The sequence below is a fragment of the Pleurodeles waltl genome, chromosome 2_2 (assembly GCF_031143425.1).
Source record: "Pleurodeles waltl isolate 20211129_DDA chromosome 2_2, aPleWal1.hap1.20221129, whole genome shotgun sequence".
Lineage (NCBI taxonomy): Eukaryota > Metazoa > Chordata > Amphibia > Caudata > Salamandridae > Pleurodeles > Pleurodeles waltl.
Window position 1 is genome coordinate 648,984,704 of NC_090439.1, and position 12,961 is coordinate 648,997,664.

The following is a 12,961-nucleotide window of genomic DNA, read 5'->3' on the forward strand; positions in this document are numbered from 1 at the left end:
GGATCTGCTTATGAATTACTGACTTCAGGAAAAAGCAACAGGGCAACGCCGGAAGTGCAGTCAACAATGAAATATGCCCCTTCCCCTTAGTCTGCTACCCTTACAAGCAACATTCCTCCCACACACAGAAACAGTATTAAGACTGACAACTGTACCACTACAGTACGGTGCTCTGAAGTGACCAACAAATGCTATGCTTCAGCTATTTATCACCTAAGTGAATACATTTAATGAATGACTCGCTGTGCTTCACATTTTGTGGCAGGTTGGAAGTTTTCTTTTTTTAAGCACAGAACAGCTGGATCTGAACAAACATGCATTTGTAATCTCTATATTCTTATTTGCTTTGATTTTACACCGAAATTATGTAGACAAACAGACATCTTTTTCTACACTTGTTTTTGATTTTTCATCGGATTTATTTTCAAACCACTGGCAAGCAAGTACATTTCTCCATTCACAAGTTATTGTTTCCAAAGCGGCAGTAACGATATCTTGCTACCCACTAACTTTTTTTAGGTCATGTAACCACCGAGCTGCATTTCAGAGTATGTTAAGAAACAAACAATTTGCTACTATAAGGCCAAAGCAAAAGCTTGCTTATGGTCTTTGCACTGAATGTAACAAACATTAAATTGCATTTTTATCGTCTTAGTTGATAAGGCTGCTTTGAAAGTAAGGTGCAGAATTATTTGTATTTAAATGTTTTTAATACAGAAAGCATACATCAGCACATAGGCTATACCTTTCCACGACAGTAAACATTAGGCCTAAACCTTACTCTGAACAGATCGTTCTCATAACTATTTGAAATCAATGCACAAAGACGATATGTCTGTTCCTGTAATTCAAGGGTTGGTTCTCTAATTTGAAAATATTAATTGTACATCAGATCCATTTCAGATAAGCATCAAGAAGAAACGGTTGCACCTATCACCGGACGTCAATAGTTTTTGGAGGATGGTGCAACCATTGACAGAAAACTGATTTAAACAAAACACAATTGCAATAATTAAAAACATTCTGGAGTTCATAACACAAGACACTGATTCACATAGCAACAGACCAGTGCTCTCTTCGTTGTGAATGTTTGCCAGACAGAGTGGTGACCGGCTAGAGCACGGTCCACAATCACAAGCCCAGGGGTACACCTGGATAAGAAGCCCAACGGTCAATAACTAACCCAAGAGAGACAGCCATGTGGCCTCCATGTTGACCATGGCAGGGGCTTGCAACACCTTGTCAATAACCAACTACATATTTAAGTGTTTTAACTTCTCGGCAGTGTCCTCTTCACAGTCCCTGCCTGTTGCCTTGTACATCCAGATTAGCGCCTACATAGGACAGCAAGGCACATGGCCATATGCAGAGTGCAAGGGGCTCAGGCCTCCTCTGTTTAAATCCTTCATGTTCTGTTTAAATGTGCTCTCCTCTGGTAGAGAAGACAGAAGAAATTAAGGCAGTGCTGTTTCTTTCATTTTAGTGCTAAGATAAAAGGTACACAATAAGGTATGGGCTCAAATGTTACATCTCTTCTGAAATACAAATGTGCTAGTTTTCTTCATCCTGTCGGTCTTTACTACCTGGAAACAGAATTTTGAGCTCCACGGACTTGTTTTTCATATTAATCTTCTGTTTTTCATATTAATCTGAGGGGACTGAAAGTATTACCTTGTAAACAGTGGGACGTGAAAGTGCATTTGTAAATTCTGCAATTAGACGGATAAAGAAGGAGTACGTAGTTTCCTGGGGCATTCATTGTATTAGGGCTCGGTCCCTCGGACCTCACCCCTCCTTTAGTAAAAATCGATATAAGTTAAAATGATGCCCCCAATTATTATACATTATAAACTGTAATACGAATTTTAACGGAGTGTCTTAGCACACTGCGTGGGTGATTCTGGAAACCGCACTAATTTTAATATTCACTAGGTCGACCAACCCTATTTTTTGCCTCCATCACTGGAGTAGCAAGCGCACAATAGGGCTTGAAGCAAGGAAGGAAATGGGCCCCTCTCCCTACCTCTGTTTACACGGTGAAAAAAACAGCTACAACTGGGGTGTAAAGGGCCCCTCGCGCGCCTGGGCCAGGCACCAACCCCCCCCCCCATGCTGCACTGTTGATCGCTACCTTCATACAATCTATAGTAATTTAGAAAAATCAGTAAAAATAGAACTATTTTATGGAATGTTACGACTGTAGTACTCCCCCACATGCAGTATTGAATAAAAGTAGATTATTTGCATCCGACTTCCAGCAGAGCTACGAGGAAATATCAGTTCACATTCATCGCCATTATTGCGTTTATCTTCACTCGGCACCATGGAGCTCCTTTCAGTCCTTTTTCACGCGACCTCTGAAGCGATCCATAAAATGGAAGGCACCCAAGTAATCGCCAAGGAGGAGTCCTAACTTCACCGACAGTATGCTGTGGAAAATAAACAGAAATTCTCGTTACACGCTGCAGAAGTTGATGTTAACTTATCATTTTCTATTTACACGCCAGGTAACGGGTACACACTGGTGCGCAACAAAGTATGCGGGTATTCAGGCGAGCAACGCCCATTACAATGATGGGGCTTTATAACGCCCCGGGTCGTCTGCCTTAGCTCGGGCTCTGGTGTGCACAGGTCGCTCTTAAACTGTCTTGGGTTGGGCTGGGCAGGGGTGACAACACAGACTAGGCCTCATCCAAGGTACTTCGCAGGTCTGTAAAAGACCACTTAACAGTTCAGGAGTTTTTGTGTGTTTTAATTTCTACCAGTGCGCCCTGCTGCCCCCACTCTGTTATGTGCTACTGCTGCTTGCAGTGGGAGAAAGGATTTAATTTACAATACAAACAGTGGCCATGTCGCACAATAATATGACGTGCTCAGTCATTGGCTTGGTTTGTTTCTAAGCACCAAAACAGGAATTGAGCCCCTCTACATGGTATATAATTCATCATTTAAAAGTCTGCCAAAGGCTCACATTTCAAAAAGTATATTTCTTTAACTTGGAAGTGTTTCACTAAAGTACAATAAAATTAATTTCTGCATTGACTGAAATTTATCAGGATTCAGTTTCCTAATGTAAATTTATGAAACATGCATGTCTGAGATGGCAATGCTATTAGCGATTCAAGCGTTTTTGAATAATATTGGATTTGCTGCATTTGCCACATAATCCTTTGTCGGCTGCATAATCAGTAGAATTTGTCACAAAAATTAGTTTCTAGCTCAAACAGATCGAAATTTATTAAAAACATGGCAATACATGTGCCTGCGCTTTGGAAGGCCCTTTGCAAAGGTTGAATTGTCATATTTCAGATGCTTAATGTTGTATTTAGATGTTAAATTGGTATTAACAAGGTGAAATCTTTCAGAGACACTGTTACCATGAGTAAAAATGACGAACTATTGAGGTAACACGATCACAAAACGTGGCGCATTACACAGCATAATTTACAATTTCTTGATGCATAATTTAGTCAACTCTGCCACATAATTCCGGTGGCCCTGATTAGTAGTGAACCAAGAGGCAATTCATAGGAACCCCTCTTAGATGTTTAGAACATATGGCGAACGTTAAAGTCTATTAAAACATAAAAAGGAAGTTTTTGTAGAGGCCACATGCTAAATTGAGGGGTTTCTTTAAAGGTACTCTTTAAAGGGACGATAGAAGACATGGAGGCACAGTGAAATAAGGTGAAACAGATTTTGTCTAGCAGGTCAACTGTGTTTGAAACCAGGTTTCCGCAACTGGTGCCCAATTTAGCCACTCGATGAAGAGGAAGAGGCTTTGAGACTGACGTACATATGTGGGTGGCAAAATCCACAAAAAGTCCTGGCTCAAAGTTCCAAGATGACTTTTTCCAGAGCCAGAGCTCAGCATCTGGGTCTGGCCTTCAATGACGCTTCCACTTCTAGAAAAGTAACTTTCCGAATATCCAAAAGGCTGGCATTTTGTTACAGGATCAGCTGTGGTAACCCTGGTTCAAATTATACCTGCATCCCCACTTGCCAACTGCCAAGGATAAGGTGAATTACTTCGAGTGTCTAAGGATACATCATCCTGCATTCACACAGCTCACACTCAAAGGGTCATGAGTCGTCCTCTGCTCACACGGTCTCCCTTTTACTCTCCCCAACCACTGACAAGAGCACGCTGGTCACTAAGTTCTTTCATGGGCACACCTCTCACCCTACACTTATACCAGCACTTCTTTCACCCTGCACTCACGCTATACAACCTGCACTTACACCACTCACCGTCACTCAGCACTTCCAAACCAGACCTTGAATACAGCACACATTAAACTATCTAACACGTGAGAACATGCACACGTCTACAAATGCAGTCACTGAATATCTGTCCTTCCCGCAGTACTAGATGCTTATTAAGTTCCATCTGTAACTACAGGTGCAATGAAAGAGGGGAGAGTGTACTAAGACTGTGGGATGGTACGGGAAAGGAGATTGAGCTGGGGCTGGAGTGGGAGACACTATCAATCTTAGGCTGTGGGGATAAGTCAAGAGGGAGCGGTGAAAGCAGGCAAAGGCAGAAAGAAGGGGATCAGCACAAGGTAAGGATGAAGCACATCAACTGAGCCATTAATCTGGTGTGGGAGTTGACTGGTACTGCAGGCTAAGGGTGTGGTGCAGGTGGGGGAAGAATGTACAGATGAGAAGGTACTTATTGACACTGCACTGAGTACCGCTGGCCTTCATTATAGCCAGTGTGACCACAGATGCTGTTTCTGCAGCGTCTGCCTTGATGACCTGCATAGCTGTAGTGCTCTGCAGGGGCTGGTTCTGAAGGGGAGAGTATGCTGAGTCTACAGCTGGTGTGTGAGAAAGGAACAGTCCATGAAGGAGCCAGTGAGGTTGGGGAGAGTGAAGTGAGGTTGCAGGTTGGTGTAGAAGGAGGGACTGGGATGAGGCTGTTGCAATGCAGGACCGCCGGCTAAGGCTGTAGTGAATAGCACTTCTGGAGTGGAAGGAATGTTGGACAAAACTAACTTTTTTGTTTTGAATGTCACTAACGCAAATGGGGAAGAAAAAGTGAACAGGCTCAGATGCTGCTACATCATCACACTGGAAATAGCAACCATTTTAGATGGGGGAAATCCCTTGATGGGAATCTCTATTCACCAATACTTCTATCCGTTATACTGCTGTTGGCTCACAGAGTAATATTCTTAGCAATACTATCACATCATTGTGGAGGGGTGGTCTTCTTGCACACTGCCACGTTTCTGCATTTTAATGGGGTAGCCATGTTAGGTCAGGGAACACACTTAGGAGTCAATAGAACTGCAACAAGCCCTGCACTCTTTATCGGCAACACCACACGTTCTGCCCTATCAAATGCTGTAATCAAGATAAACATGTGGGAGGAGCAAAAGTGCCTCTGATGGTTGTGTTTCTTAAAGCTTTTTTTCTGTTGACCACACTAAGTATGGCGACAGCCAGATCTAAAAAGTACATCTCAGAAGTATTGTAACACATCCAATATGGTGCTTAGAACTCACATCATAGCACTACACATTAACTTGGTTTCAAGAATAACACAAGGAGTTATGTCATGTGTTGTTGACTACTGGTGATTATCCAAAAGTAGTGAAGTAGCCTTTAAAACAGTATTGGTTTCATTAAAAAAGTCCTTGTTTTCACTCTTTCCCTTCAATGTCTTTAGTGCCTCTTGCAACATGTTTACCCCAACCCTTTGTGCCCTCGACTCCTACTGAAAACTTAGTATTAAGTGAATGACACTAGCTATATAGACTTAAGTGGGAAGAAGTGTATAGTTTGTCACTCTGAATATATATCCTTTCTGGTAGAAGGCATGTGTCAGATCCAGTTCAGGGGGCATGGGGCAAGCAGGGGCTACTGGGCCTCAGCCCTGGGGTGGGAGGGGTGGTTTACCTCGGATGTCCCAGAGTCTGTACTACTTTGGCTTCACAAACTGGGCCACATACAAATCCTTCAGCCTTTGACTCTCTGTGGTAGCACTTCAGAGCATTCACACACTTCTCGGGAAAGTACTGTAGGGGTATGGAAACCGAGGACTCAGATAATCCAGCACAGCAATATTTGTTTGTCCAACCCAGTGCTTTATTTTGATAAGAAACATTTTAATAGACAAGCTTAAAAGGTATACTGCTGCAGGTACAGTAATATGCACTGCAGTTTAGGCTACTGCACCTTGGGATATTGTTTTTACTTTCGTCCTCTTCTCTCCTTCACATGAGTCCCTCTTCTTATGTGTCTAGGAAGGTCCCCAGTTAGTTAGGCCAGCTTTGTGAGACATTAATCAAACTCAGGTGCAGATACCCCAGTTCAATTATAATTGTGCTCAGTACAGTCTCCTAGATAAAGCCTCACCACAATGCAGGTCTCTATGCTGTTCAGCATCTTGAGTCTCTGATTTCGTCCACTTCTAGGATGAGACAAGATGGTTACAGGAGTGGCCCTCAGTCTGGGTAGGCCACAACAAGATGGGGCAGCCAGAGCTGCAGCAATGATTCCTTTGGTGAATGCAGGTGGTAATGGAAGTTAGTGAGGGCTCATGGGATGGCGGGTATCAGACCTACTTCTCGGTCATTGGGCAGCAGACAGGCTACCACTTATATGTGTATCACAACAGCACGCTGGCTGCCACAGGTTGCACTTAGTAAATAATGCAGTGGCGACTTTTTGCCTGCCCCCCTCCATTTTTCTGATCAAATATTTACTAGTTTTAGAACTCTGAACACTTTACCACTGCTGACCAGTGCTAAAATGCTTGTGTTTTCTTCCCCTAAACATGGTACCATTGGCTCACACCCAAGTGACATATTTAATTTACCTATAAGTCCCTGGTAAAGTGCACTAGATGTGTCCAGGGCCTGTAAATTAAATGCTGCTAGTGGGCCTTCAGCACCAACTGTGTCACCCACATACGTAGCCCCTTAACCATGTCTCAGGTGTGCCACTGCAAGGCCTGTGTGTGCAGTTTCATTACTACTTTGACTTGGCATTTAAACTACTTGCCAAGTCTTACATTTCCCTTTCCTTACATGTAAGTCACCCCTAGGGTAGGCCATAGGCAACCCATAGGGCAGGGTGCTATGTAAGTAAAAGGTAGGACATGTATTTGTATGTTTTACATGTCCTGGTAGTGAAACACTCCCAAAGTCGTTTTTCACTACTGTGAAGGCTGCTCCTCTCATAGGCCACCATTAGAGATTCCCTTATATGCTTTTAAGTCGTAATTTCTGACCTGAGACTAACAGACATGTCATATTGGGTATGGTTAGAACGGTAGTGAGAAATCCTACTTAAAAATGGTGAAGTTGGATTCTACATTACTATTTCAGAAATTCCACTTTTAGAAAGTAGGCATTTCTCTACACTTATTGCCATTGTGTCTTACAGCCTGTCTCCAATCCACATCTGTCCTGTGCTGGCTGACAGCTCCCCTTGTGCATTACACTCAGACAGCCATAAACACAGGACACTCCGTTGCATCTGTATTCATCTTCATACCGATGGGTTTCCCTGGGTAGGAAGGGTGGAGGGGCTCTCTCTTATCCTTCAAAAGGCCAGTGGCCTGCTCTCACGCAATGGACTGATATACCCCCGTCATCCCCCCGCTGACCTCTGACTTTGCTGGAAGGACTCTGCCTTCCTCCTCAAGTGCGTTCCAAGGGCTTGGTTTGAGCTTGGCTCCAGTTCTGAGGTCTCAAGGCTTTCAAAGACTTCACCAATGTGAGGAAAATCCAGCACATCCGTAAATCGGCGCAACACCTGTAAAATTGATGTAACGTCTGCTGGATCGACGCAGCTCCGGCCTCGTGGCTGAAAAATCACTGCATTGCCTGCCGAATTGACGCTGCACCTGTTGCCTCTGTTCAACGTGTTCTGGGTTTTCCATGTATTGTCGTTGTGCGTCAAAATATCCCCGCATCGCAGTGAGGAACCAAGGCTGCGCTCCTGGAAACCGACGCATCTCCTTTGTCGCACCGTAAAAATCTAAGCATTGCTTTACTTTGATGCATCTAGTCCTCTGCGTCGTTATTTTTGATGTATCACAGGTACTGTTTTTTAAAAGGATGCAACCACTGATTCTTAAGGATTGAGACTCATTCAAACCTTTTTGACTTCTGCATATTCGATTTTTGTTGTTTTGGTTTTGTTTTATTTAGATAAATATTAACTATTTCCCTAAACTGTGTGGAGCACTTTTTGTGGTGTTTTCACTGTGTTACTGTATGAGTTATTGCGCAAATACTTTACACATTGCCTTCTAAGTTAATCCTGCCTGCTCTGTGTCAAGCTACCGGAGGGTGAGCACAGGATAATTAAGGTTGTGTTGCGACTTACCCTGACTAGTATTGTTGTCCCTACTTGGACAGGGTGCATACCTCTGCCAACTAGACTCCTAATTTCCAACAACTGTTATGTGCACAAGTCTTGGCTACGACAGTGATGTCTACTATGGACATAGTTTTTAACTTCTGTGATGCCGTCAGCCACAGGAACAGCTCAGGTTTCAGTGGCTACATTCACCATGGGCACAGCTCTTGACTTAGGCAGCAAGGATAGCCATGATTGTTCTTATTGCAAGGATAGCTGCCTGCCTGTGATTCTCTCCTGGAACTGTACTTGTGGAGAGTCTGCATCCCACCCTCTTCAGACCTGCAGATCGCTTTCTGCAGGCTTCTTTCTTTTAGTAGACTCTCCATACACAAGTCTGGCAGTTTCTAACAATACATGGACAGTCACACCTCCGCTTGGCACGATCTTTCATTCTATCAGCAGGCAAGATGTCTTCCAGGCGCTTTAGGTCTGGGGTGAGGCTCTTCCAGAAAATAAAGACTCCAGCTGTTGTACCCTCTTCATTGGGAAGCTGGCTATTACACAGACACCAGTTCTGGGTGATGTACAACAGTCCTCAAAGTATGCTGTAGAATACTCCCTTCCTTGGTGAGAGGACTTGGAACTGGAGCAACCAAGACGTAAGTAGATCCCACTTTCATACAGTCAAAGCAGATAAGGAATGTGGATTCTCTATTTGTAATCTCAAAAACAGATTTGTGGTGGTTCTTCTGTCAGGTGCCCTCTCAAGGCTATTCTCTTGACAGGGCCTTTGTGCAGGGTAATGCTCTTCACAGCAGCTCCAGCCTGGAGTGGGATAACAGGGGCCCAAAGAGGTGTGAAGTTTCTGCAACTAGCTTTTCACTAGCCACACTGAACAGTGGTCAGGATGAAGACAAAAGGCTGGCTTCACCTAAAAAATCTCTCTCACCCTGAACAACAAAATTGAGAGTCCCACTCTGAACACTTACCAAAGTACCACAGGAAAACTAATCAGCAGATTAACTGAGCAGGAGCTGCTTACATGCATGTTAAAGGAGCTGTGTTGCCTCCGTCCATTTTCAGGAATGACAGCAATACTCTTCCACTGTCTGTGACAACAATCTCACAAACATGTTGTGCACAGGAGCAGGCTTTCAAAAAGGGGACCTGCAGGCCTCCATTACTCTGGCTCACTCATGCACATACTGCATGTAGTACACAAGCCACAAACAGATGCAATCCAATTGGATGTTAGCACTATGATCTAGTTTACACACTGATGCAGAACTTTACACAAGTGGGGCTGGATACACAGATAGAAGGTTTGACGATGACTGTGGATTCACAAAACATGGTATGCTGCCACCACCGCTGTACATGCTAAACCCATGACAGGGGTGGTAGTCCACTGTCAACAAAATAAGAGCACAATTGGTGCACCCCTCTAGGTCAGTGGACACTTACAGGATTTCATTTGTGTCAGATACAGGAGCAGGCCTCTGCACATGTTGTAGAAGGGCAAGCCTAGAAGAAAAATCACAAACTGGGATATAGGTTAGTCACAGTCAAGCACTCAGAATATGGCAACTTGACTGCACACCCCTGAGGGAACATTCTCCATCCAACATCATGCTCAGGCAATATTATGTTTTTCCTAAATTAATATGGCTTATCTTAAAGTCTTGACTCCTATAAACACACTATTTTGTGGATATTAAACAAGTGCATATTTGTGTCTCAATGTCTAATCACGGATGTAATGTATAATCATGGATGTAAAAATACATTATTTCTGCTCTCTGTCCATCTCTCCACAGTGCACACAGGCAGGAACATCTGCTCCTCACTCTCTAAATGGTGAGTAGTTTGGATGTTTTGTTTTCTTTTGTTCGCAAGAACGATGAGTTGGTAGCAAGGAAAGCTGACTGGAGCCAGTGAAGTTAACAATCATTGTGAGCTGGTGGCTACCTTGCTCAAGGGAGACCTATCCTATGTCCTGGAGATCATACCTACAAGTCTGTAGAGCTAAGAGTAGCCACAAACCCTTAATGTGGGATAGAAGCTTTAAATCTAGAGAGCTGGTGAGGGACCTTTAGACCTGATGAGAGGCCTCAAGATCACAAACAACAGCACCAGTAGAAGATTTCAGAAGAAAAAAGCGTCCATGAGTAATACCGGAAGTGGTAGTACCTTAGAACATCCCGATTACTTGGCAGTACGGGTGAAGACCTCCTCACCACTGACCTCTACTATTTGCAGGGCAAACATGTGCTATGTCCATCCACCAATTTCACTCTTCTTGCATCCCTTCACCCTGCTCAACCACCACTCCAGAAGCTCATTATAGCTTACCAGATAACAAAACAGAAAAAAGTCTACAGTCACTCACCTTTAATCTCAGAGCTTCATCAATCCTTCATCAATGTTGCAAATGCCTGTGGGCTAGAAGAATTGTCTGCAGACCCATGTCATTGATTTGCTCTGCCACCAATCCATTCAGAACAGTTAACAACTCATTGAATATAGGTAATTTCCCACAGGAACTCCAAATGCCTTGCATAAAATCCTCTCTAAACCAAACAGGCTTTGAGCCAAGACATCTTTCTAACCACTGGCCAGTAACAGACTGCTTTTAGTCAAAAAGGCAAACTGATTGAAAGATCTGCCTCAAAACATATACCTACATTCAAAGAAAATAGCCTGCTTTAAGATTACCAAACCATATTCTAATATGGCTGAGGCACAGAAGCAGCTGTGATTTCAACATGGGATGATTTTAAAACAACAGTGGATTACAACTGGAGCACTGGCACGCCTATTACTTGAACTCTCCCTTACCTTTGATACTGTTCATCTTCCCAAGCTTCTATAGAGACTTGACATCAGACTGCAGGGTGCTTAAATGAAGCAGATTGCATCTTTTCTATCAGACAGATTATCATCTCACTGCTCCCTTCACATCAGCTCCATTAATTCACAACTAATATACCAAACATCTTTACTCCCTCTTTACCATTTACATTTCCTCTATATTGCACCCAATATGCTTATTCAATTTCGAATGTTACTGCTAATCAGACAATAAGAAATCATACTTAAGCATGAAAACTCATCTGACTTTGACTCAAACTAAATCAGACAATATCTCAAAGTTAAATAATGGATGACATCTAACCACAGCAAAAGAAACATGTCGCAAATTGAAATATCCATATGCAGGAAATGGATCAAAACACTGCCCATCAACAATATGGCCTCAGCAAATAGGCCTGCCACCAACAAATGAGCCTTCGAGAGGAACCTAAGGATAAATGTGGTCGCCAGTCTGTCACTCATATTAAGATTGTGTTTGTCTAATACGTGTAAACTGCAGTTTGGCACTTCTTTCCCTCATATTGGCTATAAAGATATCTCTGCTTATATTGCTTGAAATGCTTTTTCAGCCCCACGGCCTAAAAGGCTAGCTCCCCTCCCGGGTGAGTTGGTCCTATTTGCACCCCTGCAGGTATTAAGCCACAACACACAAGGGCTTCAGCCGAAAGCTTTCAGAAGCGAGTCAAAATGAGTCATTTTCTTTCAGTAATACCATTCTGCACAAGCATTACATTTTAGCCTATGTGGAATTACTGGTTGAATATGCCAAGACTTAACACAAAAGTCCTTATCCTCCTCCTGCAAGTGGTAAACAATGTCACTCTCACAAATCAACATGAGTAAATAAAGTATCTTTAGATCAGCATATTTCAAAATATTCACTACACAGACATGAACATTTAAGCTCACATGTGACTATTTTCCACAATTCCTACAAATACCATACGCACCTAGCCACCCATACTTTCAGCCAAAACTATGGATCAAATGTTGGCCATTATAGCAAGTTGCATGAAATTCAAATTTTGATTCAGCAAGTACTTACATATATGAGAGTATGCAGCCCAGCATCAAAGGCACTGCGACACTGTCGGTACAGAGAGGGTCCAGGCTTATTAGGCAATACATTAACCCTCTTGGTGCTTCATTTGAGGCAGTGGTAGCAGTTGGGCCCACCCGCAGTCTTTGTTTCGGGACCTTCACTTACTTTTAATCATTAGGCTTTGACCCAGAACAAGAGAGAGAGGAAGACAGCAAAGGGCCAAAGAAGGAAGAAAAGGTGGATGGAAAAACAGTGAGAAAAGGAGAAATCAGTGATGAAAACCAACCTTAATGAGTGGGATAACATGGGAAACACACTTTTTCTTTACCCCCTTTTTTTCTCTGCCCCTGCTTGACGAATCACCCTGAAACTTTCCATTTGAAACAAGAATCACTGTCACACTTTTTTCGAAAACTTTTGTGAAGATTCAGCAAACGACGCCAAAAATATAGGCAATTCAACAAATTATTTTCTATGGTAACATGGTCCTAAATAAAACTACCTATTGGCGACTGCAAAACATTTAAACAACACGTTTTGGAAATCCTCGTTTCCTTGTTCACGGGTATTCAACATTGTCAATACTATCTTTACTTTATATTATCATAATTCAGTACAAAACAAACAACATAAAAGATGGGCTCTGCAAGCTTCCTTCATCATACAGGATTAAACATGTTTAAACATGTTTTTAAACCTTGTTTCAATATATTATTGTTTCTT

General features: G+C 42.8%; 1 protein-coding gene across 1 annotated transcript in view; it reads right to left on the reverse strand.

Moving 5' to 3' along the window:
- Positions 1–384: 384 nt before the first annotated feature.
- Positions 385–12,961, reverse strand: part of SDR16C5 (short chain dehydrogenase/reductase family 16C member 5) — a 211,694-nt gene continuing 199,117 nt past the window's right edge. Inside the window, exon 7 of the mRNA XM_069220207.1 lies at positions 385–2,429. Within this exon, the coding sequence (XP_069076308.1) occupies positions 2,336–2,429 (94 nt within the window). The 3' untranslated portion in view covers positions 385–2,335. The remainder of the gene's footprint in view (positions 2,430–12,961) is intronic.